The sequence below is a fragment of the Triturus cristatus genome, chromosome 11, assembly GCF_964204655.1.
Source record: "Triturus cristatus chromosome 11, aTriCri1.1, whole genome shotgun sequence".
Taxonomy (NCBI): domain Eukaryota; kingdom Metazoa; phylum Chordata; class Amphibia; order Caudata; family Salamandridae; genus Triturus; species Triturus cristatus.
This window is the reverse complement of record NC_140594.1, coordinates 558041433-558062716: the sequence shown is the minus strand read 5'-3', so window position 1 is coordinate 558062716 and position 21284 is coordinate 558041433. Positions and strand designations below refer to the sequence as shown.

Sequence of the window (21284 nt, the reverse complement as noted above, 5' to 3'; positions counted from 1 at the left end):
TCTTCCCGACGGCCCCCAGCGCCTTGACACCCTCGGGTAATTGTGTGCTTTACAAATACTGGATTTCATAAGTGTGTTAGTTTATCAGCAAACCTAGGACTTATTGCCCCATCAAGGCACCAACAACGTGTAAGAGGGTTTTAAAAAAACTTCCTTTAGAAATAACAGTTGTAAACTATCTCCAAAAATATGCAATGCCATAGACAAAGGAGCCTGTGATTGCCTAAAGAATGGCAGGCACTCTGTGTTCACTGACAGTAAACCACGCAGGCATCACATGTGACAATTGCCTTCTCAGTACGTCTTTGAGAGAAGTTTCCACATTTCAAGTAAGCAGTAGTCAGCCTGCACCATGAGATGGATTAGGAATGAAGCTACATTCAGGTTGGAATGTTAAAGAAAAGAGTTCAGATTTGCCCTCATGAATGCTGGTTCCTGAGGTGGTCCTTACCTCAACCAATGTCAGGTAGTATGAATCCTTGTTACTTCTTTGTTTTCCACTGGCACTTATAGGACAAAGTGAAAGTAGGTGGAACTAACCCCCAAAACTGCTGACAGCCACAGGGACATTGAAAGGCCAAGTCCGCACAACCCCCAAGCTTGAGATAAGGATTTGATGGGTGCTGTGTCATGACAAATGCGTGACTGTCGTGATGAGCAGGGTGATGGGGACAAGCGATACAATAGGAAACTGAGAGTCACAGCAATTAATAGTGCAGCAGGTACAGTGGCTGGTGCATGCCCATCCTGCATCCTAATTACAGCTGCTGGTTACTTCCAAACGGAGGCCCATATTCTTTTGCCTGCAATAGGGGCACTGATGAAATTGTATTTTTTTCTCATGGTCTATTGCTATAGTAAAATGTTTAGTTCATGGATGAACATAAATTGCTATGTTCAGGTACTATCAGGAGGGTCGTCATCACATGAAACTTAAAGAATGAAAGATGCTCAAAGGCACAGGATGAGCCGCAGTATCAATGACTGAAAACACTCAGATACACTGGCAAATAGTTTTTTAGGCCCAGCCAGGGCTGTGCGAGGCATGCTGTATTCAGGTAAGGACTTGAAGCCCCGCCCATTTCCAACCCATCTTTTCAATTGGCTCCTGTTACTGTCCTTTCTAAATAATTGCTTTTCATTCATGAATAGGCTTAGTAGTCCCTCCTTGGTCCAGCCTTGTCTGCATTTGTAACCTTCAATGAGGACTGGACTTTTTACTTGTGTTGTTACATGGTCTGCTTTATCTAGTCTGTAAGCACTATTTTCTTTGATGATTTTCCCCTATTCCACCCAAGACATTCTTTCCTACGATGCAGCACACTGCCTGCTTTTATATTTTAATTAGTAATGGCTGTCGGCTTTAACTATAGCGGCCGCTCTTCTTTATTTATTTAATTTGCCAGTGCGGTCTGCTGTGACAATAGCAACAGCGCTTCTTGATTTATTGTATTTGTCAGCTCGGTCCGCTTTAACTTTAGCGGCCGAGCTACAAAACTTTTTCCTTTTTCCAGTGAAAGCACCCCATACCATGATTCACGTTAATAGTGGCCACACACCTTTCTTTAGATGCTGCTTGCAGTATTCAGGTTACAGCAAACCACGTCTAAACAATGGAGCGCTGCCGCCATTAAACTGAAAGCACAGCATAGGCGCTTTTACAAAAAAAAACAATTGTTTGTGAAATTGAGAGTTTGAGCTATTGGCATTCAAAATGATAATGCCTTTTATATATGTGTTGGTTTGCAAAACACATAAATAAAAGGCATTGTCATTTACAATGCCAATAGCTTAAACTCTCGCTAATGCGAGACCTGTTGCATTGCAAATGCTTGTTTTTTCCTGGTGTGAGGAATATACAAAAACATATTTGCATTCAGAACAGTGTCTGGTGCCACCCTAAGCTCCGAGGGGGTCACTTGGCCCTTCCTTTGTGGTTCGTTTGGTGTAATAGGGGAAGCAACATCAACTTTAAATACCATTGTCCATATGGCACCTCCTCTGCAATCTAAGGGGCAATCATTGAAGTCAGTCTATTGATCGAAGGGTAACAGAGTTACTGGAAGCAAGATGGCGGCTGCTTAGGAGGCCGACAGCAGCACTAGTGAGCTTCGGTGAGTCTTTTGGTGATATGAAACCCCTGTAAGGACAGTTGAAATTAACAGAACCACTCAACCATCAAGTTAAATATTTCTCCCCTCTATGTTGAAATCACGGCGCCCCTGTAACGGAGTCTGGGCGGCCTGGACCAAAGTTGGATTGCGGATACTTAGATGCGCCGCAGATAAATACCTGAACCAGATGGTGCAGAAGTCAGGAAGCGGTGTAAAAATGCCCCCGAAGGTAGCAACGAACTCCGCCGCATCCAAATCCGTTGGAAATCGAAAACTGCGAGGAGAGACGCCAGCAGACCTAAATGTGCCGGAGCAGTCACCGGGACGCATGCAGTAGAATCTCACGCCCGACCCGCCGGCAGTGAAGAGAGGAAGAGGCAGAGCAACAGGAAAAAAATCGCCCGGCCGGCCCGTCGGTGGCTGAGTTACTGCCTCGAGTGAAGGAGCCACAGATTGGAGCAGGAGCAGCAAGCGGTGAGAAGGGCGCTGAGAAGGGCAGGCAGAACAAGGAGGTGAGTCGGGAAGAGACTCAGGACATTCCTGATGCAGGGGCCGGAGAGGACATTCTCCCGAATCAAGGACAGGGGGTGGAGGGTGAGGCTCCCCCCTCCTGGATATTATTGTTGGAGGAGAGGGTAATGTGACGATGCCCGATAATGTGAAGCATGCCATGGCCGCAGCGGCGGCAGCAGCAGCGGCTTGTGTATCACCGCCCCCCCCAGAGCCACGCGTGAAGGTGGTGGAGCAGGACGCGGTGGGTATAAACAAAGTGGATGGCCATACGGACAATCCAGAAATACAGCAAATAGATGGAAATTAAACCTAGTCTCTTGTCTTAGCGCCTGAGAGGAATAATGCAATGATGCCAACAGATCTGTTAGCAGGGGACAAGAACAGGGCTGAATTGGATAAGGAGCCTAGTGATTGTTTCTTTTCCGTCTCAGAGGGGGCAGAGTGGTCACATGACGGTCTGAGTACATCATCAGGGGCCAGTAATTTAGATACAGATCCCGAGGAGAGCGACCCAGTCCTCCCTATAACAGCGAAAAAATCCAACTTCCGCCCTGCTTCTCAAGGTCGGGGGAGAAAGGACTTAAAATGGGACTATTCATCGGCAACTCCGTTACCGGGCCACCATTCTGGTATATCTCCCTCGGAAACAGGCGTGACTAACCCTACTCTGGAGGTAATTCATCAAGCTATACTCTCCCATAGGGAAGAAAAGCGCCAAGACAGCCGGAAAGCGCAGGCTGCAATGAGGAAAATGCAAGGAGTCGTCAGAAAGCTCTCTAAGGCATGCATAAATATAGGGGAGAGGGTGACGGACCTCGAGGAGATAATTGTCAATACAGAAGCAGAAGCAGCAAAAGCAGTAACCCAGATGGAGGCTCAAGGGTCGCAAATCAAAGATATCCAGTGGAGGCTGGAGGAATTTGAGAATAGACAAAGGAGGAACAACCTCAGGGTGCTGGGGGGTCCCAGAGGGGCTGGAAGGGTCCGACACCAGGGCATATATAATCAATCTTTTTAAGTCTGCATTTCCTGAGCTGTCAGACTCGAATTGGGCAGTAGAAGTACAAAGAGCACATCGCACCCCCTTTAAGCCAAGAACGCAAGCAAGAGAAGGCGATAAACTGCGGGCGATTTTAGTGTTCTTTGGAAACTTCCTTCTGCGGCAGGCAATCTCAGACAAGGCAAGACCAGAAGCTAAGAGATCAAATGGGGGGATTTCGTTCTTTGTGCGGCCAGATTTCTGCCACTCGATATTTTTCATTGGAGATGAAAGCAAAGGAATACCTGGAATCTTTAGACAAATAAAGTTAAATCTGGAGTAATTTTGAGTGAGAAAAGGGAAAGAAAGTGTATTCATTGCTGGGTATAAAGGGAGTAAGGGAAGATAGGGGGGGGGGGATCGGAGGAAGCTCATTGCTGTATATAGAGTGGTTAAAACCTATGATTTAATAGGAGTAAGGGGGTATTGCAATTTATTTTGGATTAGAAGGACCCTGGCAGCTAGCGCTGCGTACATCGCATGCACAGACCACGGTCTGAACGCTTCAATGGGGTGGCGGGAGAGCACGAGGTAAGGGAGGGAGCAGGGGGAGGGGTGCAGAGGGTGTGTTGGGGGCATTGGGATGGTGGGGGGGTGCACGGCGAGGGGAAGAAAATAAATACCTGGTAGGAATTTGTATTGTGGCCTAAGGTTTTCTATGTAAACCAGATAAATGGCCTGAGTAATGAGGGTTGTGGCAATTCTTTAGAGGAAAATGGGGAAGTTTCGGATTTGTACAGTTAACATTGGGGGTCTAAATGACTGGAGAAAGAGGCAACGGCTGGGGCAATTTGTAAGGTCAAACTGGATAGACTTGCTATGTTTACAAGAGGCCCATTTACCATGGGCAAAAAGGCATTTATTAAATATTCGAGGATATGATCTGTTGGCTTGTTCCTCCCAGACATCTACCATCAGAGGGGTTGCAATATTGGCTAAGTCAGCCCTTGGGAGGTGGGCGTTGGTTGAACTTGGCTTAGGAATTACTTTCTGCACAATCTACGGGTCTAATAGGATGATCCTGATTTATTTGACCAGCTGGAGATGGAGTTGACGAATTGGTCGAGACCTTTGATAGTCTGCGGAGATTTTAATATCTCTGCTGATTTTAGTAATAATACCGGGTACGTAGGCCGTAAACCAAAGGTATATCGAGCACTGAACTCATTAAGTCACATGGGCTGGTAGATGTCTCGGGGAACAAGGAACCTAATAAACCAGGGTTCACGTATTTTTCTTGCCCCTTTAAGAAGTATACCAAGCTGGATTATTTTTTGATTTCTATGACAGAAATTAGGAAAGCTACGATTGAGAAATTACCGAAAGTAGTATCGGACCACAATCCATTAAGCCTACAGCTTGATATAGAAGCTATAAATAAAAGTCATTCAAGATGGACCTTCGAGAGGAGGTTATTAGCTAATCCTGAATTTATAGAATACATAAGGAAGTGGACCCAAGACTACTTTGATATGAATCGGTATAGTGCTTCCCGGAATATCGTTTGGGATACATTCAAAGCAGCCCTTAGAGGGGAAACAATTAGCTTCTCCACTAGGTTTAAAAAAGAGGCTCGGGATAAAAATGAGAGATTATTGGCTTAGATAGTAGCTGCAGAGGAACAACATATGAAAGATATCGGCCAGCAGAAAGAGGTCACTGAGATTCATCAGAAGATTTTGACTATTAAATCAGAAATACATAAATGGATAGCCTAGAAATCCGCAGATGAATACCAGCCACATAGAGGTAAGTATATGAGACAAGAGAGCAGGCGGGTAAACTTTTAGCACTCCGGATTAGGCAGGAAAGTACGAAGAACGTAATAACAAATATACGAGAGGGGGATCAGAATTATACAGAGCCAGACGATATACTTAAGGTTTTTAAAGACTTCTATCAAAAACTATATAAAGAAGAGATTGGAACAGTTCCCGATAGTTTGGAGTTTGATGATACAGGTCTTCAGCTGGGTAGTCAGACCAGAGCAGTACTTGAGAAAGATTTTTCAATAAGGGAAGTTGTTGAAGCACTGCAGGATCTATCAGCAGGGAAGGCGGCTGGGCCCGACAGTATCCCACTTGAAGTATATAAATGTATTCAGAGCGAGATTGCCCCTATATTGCTAGATTTATTTAATGGAATAATGGTCTCTGGTGAAATTCCAGAATCCTGGAAGGAAACTAACATTGTAGTGTTTCACAAAAAAGGGAAACCCAAAGAGAATCCTGCATCTTATCGTCCAATATCCCTCATCAATACAGACACTAAGATTTACGCGAAGGTTCTGGCAAAAAGGTTGGGAGGGATCATTGGCGGTTTGGTGTCCCCGTGGCAGCATAGGTTTATCCCAGGCCGAGCGACAACGGACCATATTAGGATTCTTTCTCGACGCGGAAAAGGCCTTCAATCGTGTGACGTGGAAGTATTTGTGGGGGATATTGGAGCGTAGGGGCTTTGGCCTTAAAATAATGAGAGCTATTAAGGCCATGTATTTGGAGCCAAAGGCTAGAATCCAATTAATGGGTGGGAGCTCGGAAATAATCTTTATCTCCAGGGGGACGCGGCAGGGCTGTCCCTGTTCACCAATTCTTTTTGCCCTTTACATCGATCCGTTGATTCAGAGAATATTAGGAACTCAAGATATTAAGCCAATAGTCTACAATGGGTTTGAGACCAAGCTTATGGCCTATGCGGATGATCTGGCCATAATCACCCCGGAGCCAGTCAGGGCTATGAGAGCTATTACGGAGATTTCGAGCGAATTTGGGCGGCACTCTGGTTATCTGCTGAACGAAAGTAAGACCCAGATAGTCTGCACCAATAATATTATAACGAATGATGTAAGATGTATAGAAACGGCAGTCTATCTTAGGGTCAGGATAAGCTCCACAACGGATATAATTATAAAGGACAATTTTGTTCCGGTGGTAACATCTATTGCAGCGGAATTAAAAAGAATAAATGCTTTGCATTTGTCTATAATAGGAAGAGCCAATGTACTTAAAATGACTATGCTTCCCAACGCATTATATCTCTTTCGCTCTATCCCGTTCATGCTTGACGCGGGTCTAATAAAATTGATAGAGGCAACATTTATGAATTTTATATGGCAGTATGGGAAAATCAGGCGTGCCATGAAATATATGTGTCTGCCACAGGAAAAGGGAGGATTGGCGATTCCTAATATCAGATTTTATCATTGGGCGTGTCTGGTAAGCCAGATGGCAATTTTATTTGATTCTGCTAGCAGCCCGACTGATACCTCATCTGGTAGCCAGACTCTTCCTTCCATTTATGAGTTGCTGTTGGGCAGAGAAGCCTTAGGGCTTCTGCTGCGGAAAACTGATAGGCGGTATTACAAAAAAATGCGTTATAAGATAATGGACAGTGCCTGGGAGGTATGGAAGCTGATACAAAGAACGTTGGCTGTTCCAAGAATAAATTAGGATACTCCCCTCTGGAATTCAAGCATATTCCCACAACTTAGCTATGATAGGTTGGGGAGATCTTGGGAGCAGCAAGGAGTTAGAAGAATAGGAGATATACTTGAAGGGGACCAATTGATGGGCTTCAATTCCATCCAGCAGAAATTTGGCATCCACGCAAATCAAGGTTTCAAATTTTTACAAATATACAATACTCTTATGGGTATTAGGCCACGGATCTCTCCAGGGGGTAGAATTCATATGATCGAGTATTTATTAGGTGGTGGAACTAAAATTAGAATGGTGTACTGTTCTTTAGTATCGAGTCTACAAGATGATCTCGAAACATTTGAGGCCGCTTGGATGACGAAATTAAACAATCCGGATGTAGATTTATATAAAGCTCTGGAATTAGCAGGGAAATTGTTTCGCTCTACAAATCTAAGAGCCCAGCACTATAAAACCCTCTTCAACCTTTATTTTACATCAGCCAATTTATATGATTGGGGAAGGGGGAGGATGATAAGTTTCCAAGGTGTTCGGAGGGGCCCGCTAATCTGGTACATATGTTTCATCAGTGTGATCAACTAGGTGTAATTCGTGGAGAGATCGAGAAGTTTTGGGAGGGGCTGCTAGGTACTAAGATCAACCTATCCCCTACCTTAATGGTGATAGGAATTGACAGTAATTTGGTCCTCAGTAAGGAGGAGGAAGCCTTTGTTTTTATATGTGTGGCAGTCCTGCGGATATTGCTAGCGGCGGGCTGGAAGGATACTGTAGCACCTACCTTTCAGATGTGGCTGGCTAGACTCCTGGGGATCCATAATATCGAATCCTCCTTATACACTCGGAGAGGCCGGAAGATGAGGGAGCTGGGGTTGAACATCTGGGCCCCCTTAAGGGGTGAAGGGACTCTCGTTTATGAACAGGGGCGAGGGTAGAAGATTATATATGGATGTGTCTGGAGTAAGCCCCTCGCAAGTAACAGGCTGTTATTATTTTTAATGGGTCCGCAAGTCTACATGATGTCTTTTATCTGGTCTCTCACTCTGATTTTTACTCATATTAATTAACTGCTTCTCAATCAATGGTAGAATGCCACAATGTATTTATTTTGATGGTTGCTTACATTTTATAAATCTGTGTATACTGGGTTTTAACAGATTGAAGTATGAAATGTATTTATTTTTGTTGCACCAGGTATTTAATAAAAATGTATTAAAACAAATAATTAAAAAAAATGATAATGCCTTTTATATATGTGTTGGTTTGCAAAACAAATAAATAAAAGGCATTGTCATTTACAATGCCAATAGCTTAAACTCTCGCTAATGCGAGACCTGTTGCATTGCAAATGCTTGTTTTTTCCTGGTGTGAGGAATATACAAAAACATATTTGCATTCAGAACAGTGTCTGGTGCCACCCTAAGCTCCGAGGGGGTCAAATGGCCCTTCCTTTGTGGTTCGTTTGGTGTAATAGGGGAAGCAACATCAACTTTAAGTACCATTGTCCATATGGCATCTCCTCTGCAATCTAAGGGGCCTGCTTGCTGCAGTCGATGAGTTGTTCTTGCTGCTGTCAAAGATTTCTCCAATGGCTTGTAGGCCTGCTTCTAAAAAGAAAACAGCGCCCGCTGACTCCCAGTCTGCCGTGCCACAACCCTGACCGTACCCAAGAGACAGGGATGCTGCTGTGACCCTGCTCCTGCTGCCAGAGGACTTTGCCATTTCACCGCAGTGCCGAACATCACTCCCTCATGGACAAGTATTAGGAGGCTGTTGTTGAAAGCCTAAGAGACTGTGTCTTGCCCTAAAAACTGCATACTGAAATTCAGCACAAGTGCTGCAACAAAATCTTTAGATAGACACAATTTGAACAAACTGATAGGTCACCCTCATTGAGCGATCATATTTATATCCAGTTTTCTTCACCCGGAGCCATATGTATGCGTGAATGTGCCCACAGTACCCTCAAAATGAGGGAGCAACAGCACATTAAATGATCGCTTAAGTAGCGTGGGATCTAGCGCCCATGGTCTAGAGCCCCTGGTGGGTTTGGGAGATTAACGATTGACTGCAAACCATAGCATTGGAAATACTCCATTCATGTGTGTAGTATTACATTTTGTTGTGTTATTAAAGTACTTCTCTGGTTACATAAAAAGCATTTTGCCTTACAGCATATTATGTTATCTGTTTGTTGACCGTTGATTTCTGAGTTTTTTCTCCCCAGGCTACCCCCTCAAAAAGTCTTTAAATGCTCATCATTGCTGCACCGAGGATTAACGTGGAAGACATGTTCCTGGCCCCATTTGCAAAGTCACTCTAAGAGAGACAATAGAGCACCAGAGATGAATTAGCCCAATCACCACGGTTGTCGCTGAGTAGCGCTCATCAAGCATGTCCCATTGACCCACAAGAGCGGTGGCACCTCAGGGACTACCACAGTGCCATTCTTTTTAGACCACACGGCCTCTTTGCCCTTGTTTTGCAGTCTGTGCCCCTACCAAGTGGGAGCTAAGTCCACATTTTTGCACCATGTGCGCCAGGCCCTGCAAGGCTCGCCTAGGTCTTCTGTTACCACTCACCATGATCCATCTCCAATGAGCAACGGTTACAGCATTCAGCCCTGCAGTCAAAGCCACTTCATGGGGCCACAATGAACAGCATGTTCTGGCAACTCAGTCATTCTCCAACTGCATTGCTGCCATCTGCAAACTGTGCTCCATTTTGCAGTTCATCAGCGAGGTAGTTGCTCTGTCCACTACCTGAATCGATCTAATAGTATGAAAGTGTAATTCACTTAAATCTCCAGTGTCCGTATATGCCATCTAGTCACAAGGATTGGCCTCCGTGATGCAGGATTAATTACCTTAAAAGCACATGGTTCAGAGCTCAGAGAAATCCCATATTATATGATGCATTTCTGACCATGCCTTAAAAAAAATATATACATATAGTGGACTATGGATTGGATGGCTTTCTTGTCTGTCTCATTTTCTTGCTTCTTCAACGTCTTTCCTTACTGTTCTTTGTTTGTCCCACATATGGAGCATTTCTTCTTTACCATTAATTTATTAGGTTATTCGTGACTGTAGGAAATGACCATCTTTTGCATTGTGTACCCTCAGATTTTTGCCCAATCTGTTTGTGCTGCTTGTAGAATGCTGTGCACTTTACCCCCATGTAACCAGTAGTAAAGTTCCTGTGCTCCCCCTTTTAAAAGTGGTTGAATTGGCAGAACTCTAATTGGCATATTTACCTTGCATTCAAGTCCCTAGTATATGATACTAGGTGTACCCAGGGCCTGTAAGTTAAATGTGTCTAGTGGACGGCGGCACATATTGTGCCATCCGCTACAGTGCCAGTGAAAACATGACTTCAAGCCTACCATTGTAGTCAGACTGTAGCAGTGGAAAAACTGAAATTTGACCTGTCAAAATAAACTCTTTTGGCAGGTAAAAACTTCAATTTTAAATGCTGTTCAAAAATCAGACTTGTAGAAATTTTTGATTAACATGTCCTTACAGTGCCTACCACCCAAAGCTATTTTCACTGTGGCATGCCTGGCGGTCCTATGTAGAAAACAAGAGTACAGATTAAAATACTAATACTATATCTCAGGAATGGGGCCAGCTAGAAAAAAAATTAAATCAATTTAAAAAAAATATTTGTTAAAGATACAACTCTATGCTGAGGTTGGAATTGTATCAAATATTAAGGAAAAGTAACTTTTAGAAAGTTACTTTTTCCTTGCCTGAAGTTCCTGGGGGCTAATTGCATTGGCTCTGTAGATTTGACCAGTCAGTAATTAGCCTTGAATAGATGTGAATAGGTGTAAAATGCCTCCCAGGTGCAAACAATATACTGACCTGAATTGCACAGATGGCTCCTCTGAACCTCACAGAATATGCAAATCCCCCTGCCTTAGTTTCATTAAAAAAGCAGCAAAGGAGCCCAAAGACCGATCATAAGGTGCAAAGAATTCCATAATCGCTGTCTCTATCGCTCCGTTAAACTTTAAGTGATTTTCAGGCCAATGACTCCTTGATAACAACATAAACACATATCTGACACAGTTAGAAATGCAACGTGTGGCTAATTCAAATATTTCAAACCTTGTGATTGGATTACATAAACAAAACATAAACCCCCTCCATCCATCCCCCAACTCCCGCTTCCCTGCCAGTGGATTTTGAACTACCTACGCCCAAACAAGGCAGAGTGCCTGTTGCCCCTCCCTCCAGTTGAAGGTGCCTAGTCTTCAGCCCCTAGCCCCCCACCTAAATCTAACTATTTCTATAAGGGACATATATTATATGGGAAGACAGACCCCAGTCCCATCATCTGGTCGTAGCCCATTGTACAAATGTTAGCATTCCTCCTAATGCCGGGAATGCACACTTGGGCCGATTAAGCCCAACTACTTCATTGACAGGACCCTGCCGTTTTCTGCTGGTATTGCCTAACCCCATCAGAGTCACTTAGCTGTGGTTTGCATAGTCCACTGCACAGTCAAGAGCCATGTCACATTCAGCTGCGAGTTGTGGAATCTGTTTCTTTGCTGACAGAGAGTCACTTTGCGGCCCATAAAGGTGGTCTGGTTTATTATTCCGTGGTCCCCCATGTCTTTCCTCATAGGGTTTCTCCACTCGCCAGCCTTCTATCCAGTCCCATGCGTCGTCAGGTGTGGAGAAGAACCAAGCTTTACCGTCGGCTTTCACTCGGAGCTTCCCTGGAAAAATCATTGCATACTTCACCTCTTTGTCTCGCAACACTTTTTTGACCGCTAGGAAACTGCGTTGTTGATTTTCGACTTCCATAGTAAAGTCTGGAAAAAAAGACACCACATTATCTCCCAGCTTGACTGGTGGGTTGGCACGCGCCGCTTAAAGTATAATGTCACGATCTCTGAAATTGAAGACTCTGGCTATTATCGGTCAAGGGGAAGCTCCCGGCTTAGGACTCCCCCCAGGAATTTGGTAAGCCCATTCAATAGAGAAATATTTTGATAGTCTCTTTGGTTGCAAATGTTTTGATATTAAATCCCCTACAAACAGATCCGTTGCAGGGCCTTCAGCGCGTTCCGGAACCCCTAGGATGCGCACATTATTCCGTCGCGCCCTACCTTTATATTCATCAAGTTGAAGTTCCATTTTGATTTGCTTGTCTTGCAATTGTAGGACCTGTTGCTTGAGCAGGGAGGTGTCCTTATGGAGTTCTGTGGTAGCGTCTTCCACTTATTTCACTCTGGTGTCCATTTTCCGGAGATCCGCTCTGATGAGGGAGACCTCTTTATATTCACTGTGTCAAGACGGGACTCGAAAGAGGTGCGTACTCCTGTAATTGCCGCCATGATATCCTGGAGCATTAGGTCTTGTTGCGTTTGAGGGGATTCCGTCTTTTCTGGAACTTCCTGGTGAGTAGTTTCTTGGTCTTCTCCTGTGTTAGTCCACACAAACTTGGCAAGTTTACTCTGCACCGCTGCCTTGGTTCCTCTCCCTCCTGCCATTGTTGCTGGTCACTGATGAGATAAAGCGGAGTGACCAGGAGTCAGAGCCGGTACTCACCGCCACCTGCCCGGGGGACGTGATCCTCTGGCGGCCTGTCGGGTTTCCCAGTGTTGTCACCCCTATCCTCTCAACGCGCCCCTCGGTGTCGCATGTCCGGGAGGGAGTACCAACGCCGCGGTCTCTGTTGTGTCGCGAATTTGTTCAGACAGTTCAAACAGCTTGCCTGGCTTAAGGGCTCTCCTTCTGCGTGTAGGGATGCAAGTGCAGCGGCTCACTCCTGTATGATGTATCCTTAAGGAGGGCAGAGACCTCCGCCGCCATGCCACTGTGTGCTTGCTAATGAGGATAAACTGCGTGGCTAGTAGGACCAGGATTGAGCCGCTATGGGGTGGCAGGCTCTATTATTCTTGTTATCTACTGTATCTTAGGGGGAGTGCTTCACCCTTCGCACTTCTTAGACCCAGCTGTTTACTGTAGGTCTTCTGTGCCCTCCTTCCACTGTCAAATCCCAGGGCCTGCCGCACTCCTTAGGTCATAGATTTCACCCAGGCCTCCCGCAGCTGACCGAATCCACTCTGGCCCCGCCCGGAGTCTTAATGGTGTAAGCCCGCACTCACCAGTCGGCAGTTATTTAGTGTCTTGTTTTACCCCCCTTGGTGCCTGTAGTCCTACTCCGCAGGATTCTCCACCCCGGATCTCCTGTGACCACGCCGGCTCGGTGCGTTGCTTCCAAGCACGGTTGCGACGCACACTGCGATTTCCCAGAGAGTCAGAGGTCGGGGTCCGCTGGGCTACCTGATTCTGGGTGTCGCTCTGATTCCTCCTTCTCTGCCCTGCACTTGGACTCTCCCGTGGCAGTTGCTTCTCTCCGCCACACCTCAGAACATTTTCATGCAGCGTAGTTCGCAGCCGCCATTTTACTACGCCTTCGCTTCCTGTCGTTGAGTGTTTCCCGGGCTCCGATTCTTTTTCTGTCTGGAAATCACCTCATTTAACACACCCCCATGCTTGGGGGCCGGAGTCTCCAACTCTCAGGATATTATTTTCGCAGTTTTGAGCAGGATATATGCCGGATATCTGGTGAGGGCTATGGAGCCGTGCTAGTGTGTGGCCATTCCAGTCAGCTGCAGGCCATGCCCTCTGCACCCCTTCTTTGATGAGACTTGTTGATATGCGCAACAGGGCCATTGGAAGATGGTAAGTATAACGTGACCTTGAGGTGCTTAACATCCATGCTAGACAAGAAATTCCTCATGTGCTCAGACAAGAAGTGGATGCCATTATCAGTGACCAGATATTTAGGAGCCCTTCCAGAACAAAGTTGCATTCCAAAAATCTTATGACTGCTTGTGTATCAGGAGATGATACATGATACATCCACTTAGAATGATAATCAGTGAGTAGAATGGTGTACCTCATGTTTCTGGGTAAAATGGAGTAAGGACCTGGGAAATCTGACCCCAACTTCTTCCATGCCCTCTCAGGAAATGGAGTGGGACACAGTGGGGTCAGCATACTTCTCCAATGCTTGTCAGATAGAAGACACTCAGGGGACTTATCAATCATGGACTGGACTTGACTGTCCAAAGCAGGTCACCAACAATGCTGCTTGATCTTCATGCATGTTTTGGTGCTCCCCAAATGCACTTCATGAGCCTGGGAAATTATAATGATGTGTAGCCTGGACGGTAGTACAAAATATTGTCCCAAAAGAACAAAATCATTCTTCACAGACAGCTCATCTGAGACTTTCGCAAATGTCTTCATATCACCTTCCATACTCTTTGCTTCAGGCCATCCTTGCACAGTGTACTCAATAACCTTGCGCAGAACAACTACCCCATCAGAAAGAGCATCGACAAATGCAACACACTCGACATCATCTCTAACAGAGCCATCTTCATCCTCATGAAGTGCCATGCATGACAAACAATCAGCACGAAAGTTCTTTCCACATGTAATGTGGCTAATGAAAAAGCTGTACTTTTGCGAATTTGAGACTAGTATGGTGAGCCTCGAGGACTGATAGCTTTAATCAGCAACTCCTTGGTTTTAATGCCATCACACGAAATAGTATGCCCCAGACATTCCAACTCATTGGTTGCAAACTTGCACTTCTCCAATTTCACTGTCATACCTCTCTGCAATAGGATCGCTAACACTTTTCTCAAGATTCTGTTATGTTCCTCAAAATACTAGGCATGTATCAGTATGATACGCCTGCACGCCAGCAATGTTCCAGAATAGATTATCCATACGCTTTTGGAACACGCTGGCAGCAGACACCTTACCAAATGGAAGCCTAGGGTATCTGAACAACCTATATGGAGTCACAAAGATTGTCAAATCCTAGGACTCAGGGGAGGGGCAACCAGGTGATATGCTGGCCTGAGGTTGATAGTGGAAAACCACAACACTCCCCCAGACTAGCAAGCAGATCCTGCATCTTGGGTAGTGGGTGGCAGTCCACAATGATATTCTTGTTGAGAGTGCACAAGTCGCCACACAGCCTGATCTTGCAAGTTTTTTCCACCCTACAACAATGGGCGCCACCCACTGTGGGCTTGTATGATTCCCTGAGACAATAACTCATTACGAGTGCTCTTTAGTTCCTCTCTTGCACTCAAGGGCACTGGGTGAACACAGGATGAGCATTGGGAAGTAACCTGATTTTATGTTCAAATCCTGTGACATTACCCACATGTTTGGCAAAAAGTGGCTTAAAATCAGCCAAGATGCTGTTAACAGACACCTGGGGATCATCAACCAAGTAGAGGGGAACCTTGCCCAATACCACTGGTGTGACTGAGCCCAAAACCAGCCGCAAATCCATTCTCGCCAGGTCTTGCCAGCCAACAATGTTCCTGCTCTTAACAACAGCGTAGACCTTGGTTTGAGACCTTGGTTCAAGTCTCCCGGCCAAGACATGACAACTTAGCTTTAAAATAACCCAGCATCTCAATGTACTTTTCCCCAAACACCTTTGGATTAACATCTGTGTGGCACAAGGCATGATCAAGACTCCAAAACTCATCAAATGTGGAGTCTCTAAAAAAACTATAATGGGTGACCCTGAATCAACCATAAACATTAGCGTGACGACATCAATCTGAACCTCCCTCAAGGATCCTTTAACAGGCAAATCCTGATTAACAGAATCAAGAATCAGAATAGCATTATCAAGAAAATCAGCACATGTGACAACATCCACATCCACGCTTCCAACTTTTACTGGGTGTTTAACACTGCTACAAATGCTTTGAAAGTGACCAAATGTTTTACAAAGAACACACTTCTTGCCAATTGCAGGGCAGTTTGGGGCGTTACTGAGATGAGTCTTAGAGCTGCATCTCTAGCATGACTCAAAAGTTTTACTGCTCGAACTTTTGAATGCCTTTCCCTTAGTATTATTGGCACACACAGATTCACTGCACTCGTCACTGGTCAAAATGGCATTAACAATCACAGAATCTGGGTGCAGGATTTTGGAAGAGATCTCTCAATACCCTTGGCTAGATCAAGAACTTCAATTAGTGTTGGGTTTCTACAACTTAGGAGCCTTCCTGCACCTTTCTAGACGCGCACTTGAAGACAAATTGGTCATAAATATAAATATCCATATTGGTACCAAATTCACATGTGAATGCTAAGACTCTGAGGGCTGAGACATACTCCTCAACACTTTCTTCTGACTGTGGCTCACACTTGAAAAGAGCGTGGCATTCAAGCATTATGTTTGGTTTGTCAGAGAATTGCTTGAGTAATCTAGCAATAGCTTCCAGGTAAATATTCCATTGGCCATCCCCAGATGGTGCAGAAAGGGGTGGCAAACTGTCAAACATTTGCTGTGCAGCTTGAGCAAGGCTACCAAACAACAAAGCAAATTTGCGTGCAGGATTGTAGCTTGTGGTTTCAATGGTGACAAAATGGTTCTCAAGTAATCTGAACTAATGCACCCATTTCATTGCAGAATTGCCAGGTTGGCTTAAGAAATGTGGAGGTTAAGTGAGTGTTTGTTGAGGAGTCACCATGACAGAGTTATGACCAGCGTTAGAGGACGAGCCCAACAACAAAACAATGGAAAAGGTGGCAAAAACAACAAAACAAATGTATTGATAAATACTGTAAACACAAAAGCCACAGGCAAAGTACCTTGTGGCACTTGCTAAAATGTGCTCCTCAGCATTTGCACAGCAAGAAAACCAGCAGAATTTACAACAATAGGTGTGCCTGTCACAGAACGTACAAGCAAACTGAGGCAAAGTATCACAGAATTGTTTACCAAACGGTGTGTCTGTCAGAGAGCGTGCAGGTAAACTGAGTAAAATACTTGATCTTGCAGATAAAATCTCCCCAGCAGAATTTCCAACAAGTGGTGTCCTGCCACCAAGCGTGCAGGCAAATTGGGCAAAATACCTGATCACCCCAAGTAAAGATGGCCACCTCCAGCGTGCTGTGCGATGACGAGTGGTTGTAGGAACCAGGCGCGTATGTTGTTACTGAGTGCATGCAAGCACGAGTGTCGTGTGTGGTGTGACCTGTGTGGCCAAACGGAGCCCAAGGGGAGTCATCCACCGCCTTAAGAACTGAGTGACAAGCCTCTGCTGCCGCAATGAGACAAGCCACAGCAGCCACAATGAGACAGCAGATGGCAACAGGACCCAGTACGGGTATCAAAGAACACATCAGTGAGAAACAAATTATAATAAAATACAGAGCAGTGTATTGGTTGGCTGATGAGCACATACAAGTCGTGCCAAGATGAAATGAAGGCTAATTACTCTGAAAGCGGGGAAACCTTCAATAGTAGGGTTATTTCAATACATCAAGCCCATGACATGGCACGTCCTGCAAACTCGGATCCCAACAGCTCACTGGTTGCTGTAACGGGATCCCAACAGACATTCTGAACCATGCCCGTGGAAACATCAGTCAAAACACAACAATGTTTTGTTATCACACAAACGAGCTGAGCGTGCCCGCTCGGCTGGTACAGAACAATACAAATTCAAGAATGTAATCTATTACAGCCTGCCTCTCTGACCGAAAGCTATCAGGGGTTTTAATTTAGGTAAATTTAGCGATTTTGAGGGTTGTGATTAAGAAAATAATTATTTCTTGCACTCTTTCCCTCTCCCTCGTGTGATGCTTCCCCCCTTCGCACCCCTGCAACCATTACACTCTTTAAATTTCTCTGTCACCGTAGTTCCTGTTGCTTCTCTAGCCCCTTCCGATCTTCTGTTTTTTTGTAAACTCCCCTTCACTGACCCAATGTCCACATTTGTTTGCTGTTGCTCCACTCCCCTTCCTCCTTTGCTCCCTTGCATATCCTACCTTTTTTATATTTCTTACATTTTCTTTTAAGGATGGGCTGGCAGCTACAGTTCATTGCCGGGCCACTCGTTCTACAAATATGAGCACCTTTTTTTTTTTTTTACCCTTTTAAGGGCATCCTCCGTGGCCACCGCGCCATGATATATGTTTGTGTACGCAGGTTGTCATTTACGCATGTATACACCATAATGTGACGAGCACCATATTATCATGAAGCATACGTACACCAGTAGCGGCTGCTACCAGGCAGTAGTGGCAGGAAGGGAGGGGCAAAAAGAAAGGGGCAAAGAAAAAAAAGCTCTTACCTTCCAAGCGGCCGCTTTACTCTGTCCTTGTCGGTTTACGAACCAGGAAGCACCCAGGCTCCCGACTCCACTGACCAATCAAAACGCTGCTGTGCAGGGTTTTGATTGGTCTGAGCGCCATTGTTCGGCGCTCAGAGAGGGGCTGGGAGGCTTGGCATGTTCTCCACCGGGTTGTACAACACAGCCATCACTTCTTCCCTTGCTCTGCGGGAAGGGCAGCCCTGCCTCACCCGCACCGGCTTTACATAGACAACAATGAAAAATAAAATGATAATAACATTTTTATTATCATTTTATTTTTCTTATGGGGCAATGATCCTCCACCTTAGCTGAGGAGCCACCACTGACGTACACATGAGCATTAATGCATGCAAAAGTATACATCCATCGTTGCACTTTTTTCAATGATGCTGTTCAGCATCGACAATAAGCATTTTTTCCACTTTTTGACAATAGTACACTGCTTTGGCAAAAAACATTGGCAAATGTATGTCTGCGTTGGTAAAGTCAAAAGGTGAGAGTAATTGGCTATGGAATTCTCGTTCATCTTTGTTAGCTATTGAAGTAAATGTAAATGCAGTTTGTAGCAGAATATGTTTACGTTTTTCCTGCAGTAGGTCAGTCGCACTCAGCAAACCATGACATGTACCAGCCTTTTATCAACATTTGAAAAAGTCAGCATTTTTTAAACAGACATTAACATATTACGAAATCGATCTCTAATCCTATAGTCAGACTCTGGCCTAAGATAAAAAAACGCCCATGAATTTTGCTTCCTCCTCCAATTCTGAAAGAATACATCGGAATTTGAAAATAAAAAGGCATTCTACATGAATTTATATAATAACTTGCCTGTGCAGCTGCTCCTTTAATATCCTCATCCGGGTCAACACCCACTCTGTGAAAGAAAAAAAGAAGGAAAATAAATTGTATGTTAGTCATACATCAGGTTCATACAAAAGTTGCACACTAGTTTCAATTTAATTGGCTGCGTGTATTAAAAAAATTGTGTGTGGTTTGCACAAATGTGGAAGGTACCCACTTTGGCTTTACAGAAGTGGCCCCATATTTACATTAATGGCGCTGTGGAAGTACCCTAGCTTTTAAATGGTGGATGTTCTCTGAAAAAGAATGCCCCCCTCACAAATGAAGAATCCCTGTCGCTCTGTAACACCTTACTAACAAGCTTTCACAAACTAATAGTTCCGGAGTTAGCTGCCATCATTCTGACTTTTCCAATGCTTGTTTTTGATGGCTTTTGCAAACTTTTATTGTTGGCGAGCTTCGGGTTTCTCGCCAATATAAAAAAAATGTCTGAAAGCAAAACATTTTTTTAAATCTAAAAATTTGCATATTGTCATAATGTTTCACAACACCGAAGGGAACTACTTTGTGTGCGCATTGGCTGTTTGTGAAAGAGCAGAATGCCATCTCTCACAAAGAAGTTAGCCAATCACTGAAGTGGGCTGACCCCCTGCGCATGCAGTATACTGTAGTGAACAAATGAAATATGTGAGTGACAACAGCAGACCAGAAGAAGCAGCCAGTCGATGGAAGAAGAGGGCTAGCTAGAAGTATATGTAAGTATATTATTTATATAACTTTAGTAAAATTGAAAGGTCTTGGCTAACAATAAGAGATGGCAAGCCCCAGTTTAAGGAGAGAGGGTGCAATTAATCTGGATTTGGCCCCATACCAAACAGAGTTGCGGTTCTCTTAGTGTATAGACAGGCAGGGCGGACTGGGCCATGCATTCTTCAATTCTACTAACATTTTAAGTTGAGCTGATTGATAAAATCCATCTTTTTTACAGGTGGGGCATAAATACCAGGAGCTGTTCATGCAGATTTGACATTTTCACAAGAAAACACAGAGTACAAAAGTGAAAAAACAGTTGTTTCGAGAATGTAAAAGAGCCTGCAACAGAATCCTAGTCAAGTGAATTCTACTCATGTCATTGACTCCAAAGGCTCTATCCGTGTTGATACGATTTTAACATATGATTGAGGGGTTGCACACTCTTGCTGGCGACTAAGGGGCCGATTACGATATCGAGTGGAATGCCTCCGACCGACAGTCGGAAGCTTTCTGTAGTATCCTCAGGTCATGTTAATATGTTCCCTTCATTCTGTACCTAGCTGCTCAGCCAGTGTTAGTGTTCCGTGTAGAATGTTAGTGTGGGTGGAATGCTTGGATGCCTGTGTGGGACTGAGACTGTTGGGAAGATGGGCGGAGCAGCTAGGATGCTGCTCCTGGTGGGGTCTATCCTGGGGCCTATTGTGGAGCCTGATCTGGGGCCTGTACTGGGTTTACTACTTCTACACCTAAGATCTCAATAAACTTCATCTACTCCTACCTGGCCATGTCTACAGCGTCTACTTGTTCATCCTGCACACGTGGGGCCAGCCCCCTACACTTTCCAACTGCGTCAGAGCCCTTCCGACCGACTCGGTTGGTTTATAGTTCGACCGCCTGCTTACGATGCTCGCGGTTGGAATGCAAACCGGCCGGTCATTCCGACTCCGCTCCAACTGACTCGCGGATAATTCCTGTTGGTCGGAACTGCACCATAACTTCCTATGGACAGCATTTCCACCATCAGGATTACGATGTCGTTTCCAATAGCCTTTTTGTGCTGGCCTTTTCGGACACGGAAAGGCTGTTGGAAAGTGACTTTGAGGGCCTCTGGCATGAACCCCTGGCCCCCGAGGTCTACGGTTGGTGGTCAAGGGGATACCTATGGAACTCCCCTATAAAAGCATGCATTATGTGGCAGGCACCATGGGGTACCTGCGACAGGGTGTAGGTTTATAAACACACACCCCATTTCCCCATAGGAGCCTGTGTTACGGCTGGTTCTCAGTCGTAACATGAGCTCCCATAGGAACCAATGGGAATCTGACCAAACAGTGTTCGGTCACATCGTAATCCTGAGGACAGACCAGCCGACCGCAAGTTGGTCGGTTCTGAGTCCGAGACGGTGTCGGCTTTCCACCTAACATTGTAATCGGCCCCTTAATCTGCAAAATGATCAAAAC

At 45.0% G+C, this 21284-nt stretch overlaps 1 protein-coding gene across 1 annotated transcript in view; it reads right to left on the bottom strand.

Annotated features, from left to right (window-relative positions):
- SLC9A9 (solute carrier family 9 member A9) overlaps window positions 1-21284 on the bottom strand; it is a 2902095-nt gene that overhangs the window by 592725 nt on the left and 2288086 nt on the right. Inside the window, exon 13 of the mRNA XM_085633573.1 lies at window positions 19099-19144. Coding sequence (XP_085489699.1) covers window positions 19099-19144 — 46 coding nt within the window. The remainder of the gene's footprint in view (window positions 1-19098; window positions 19145-21284) is intronic.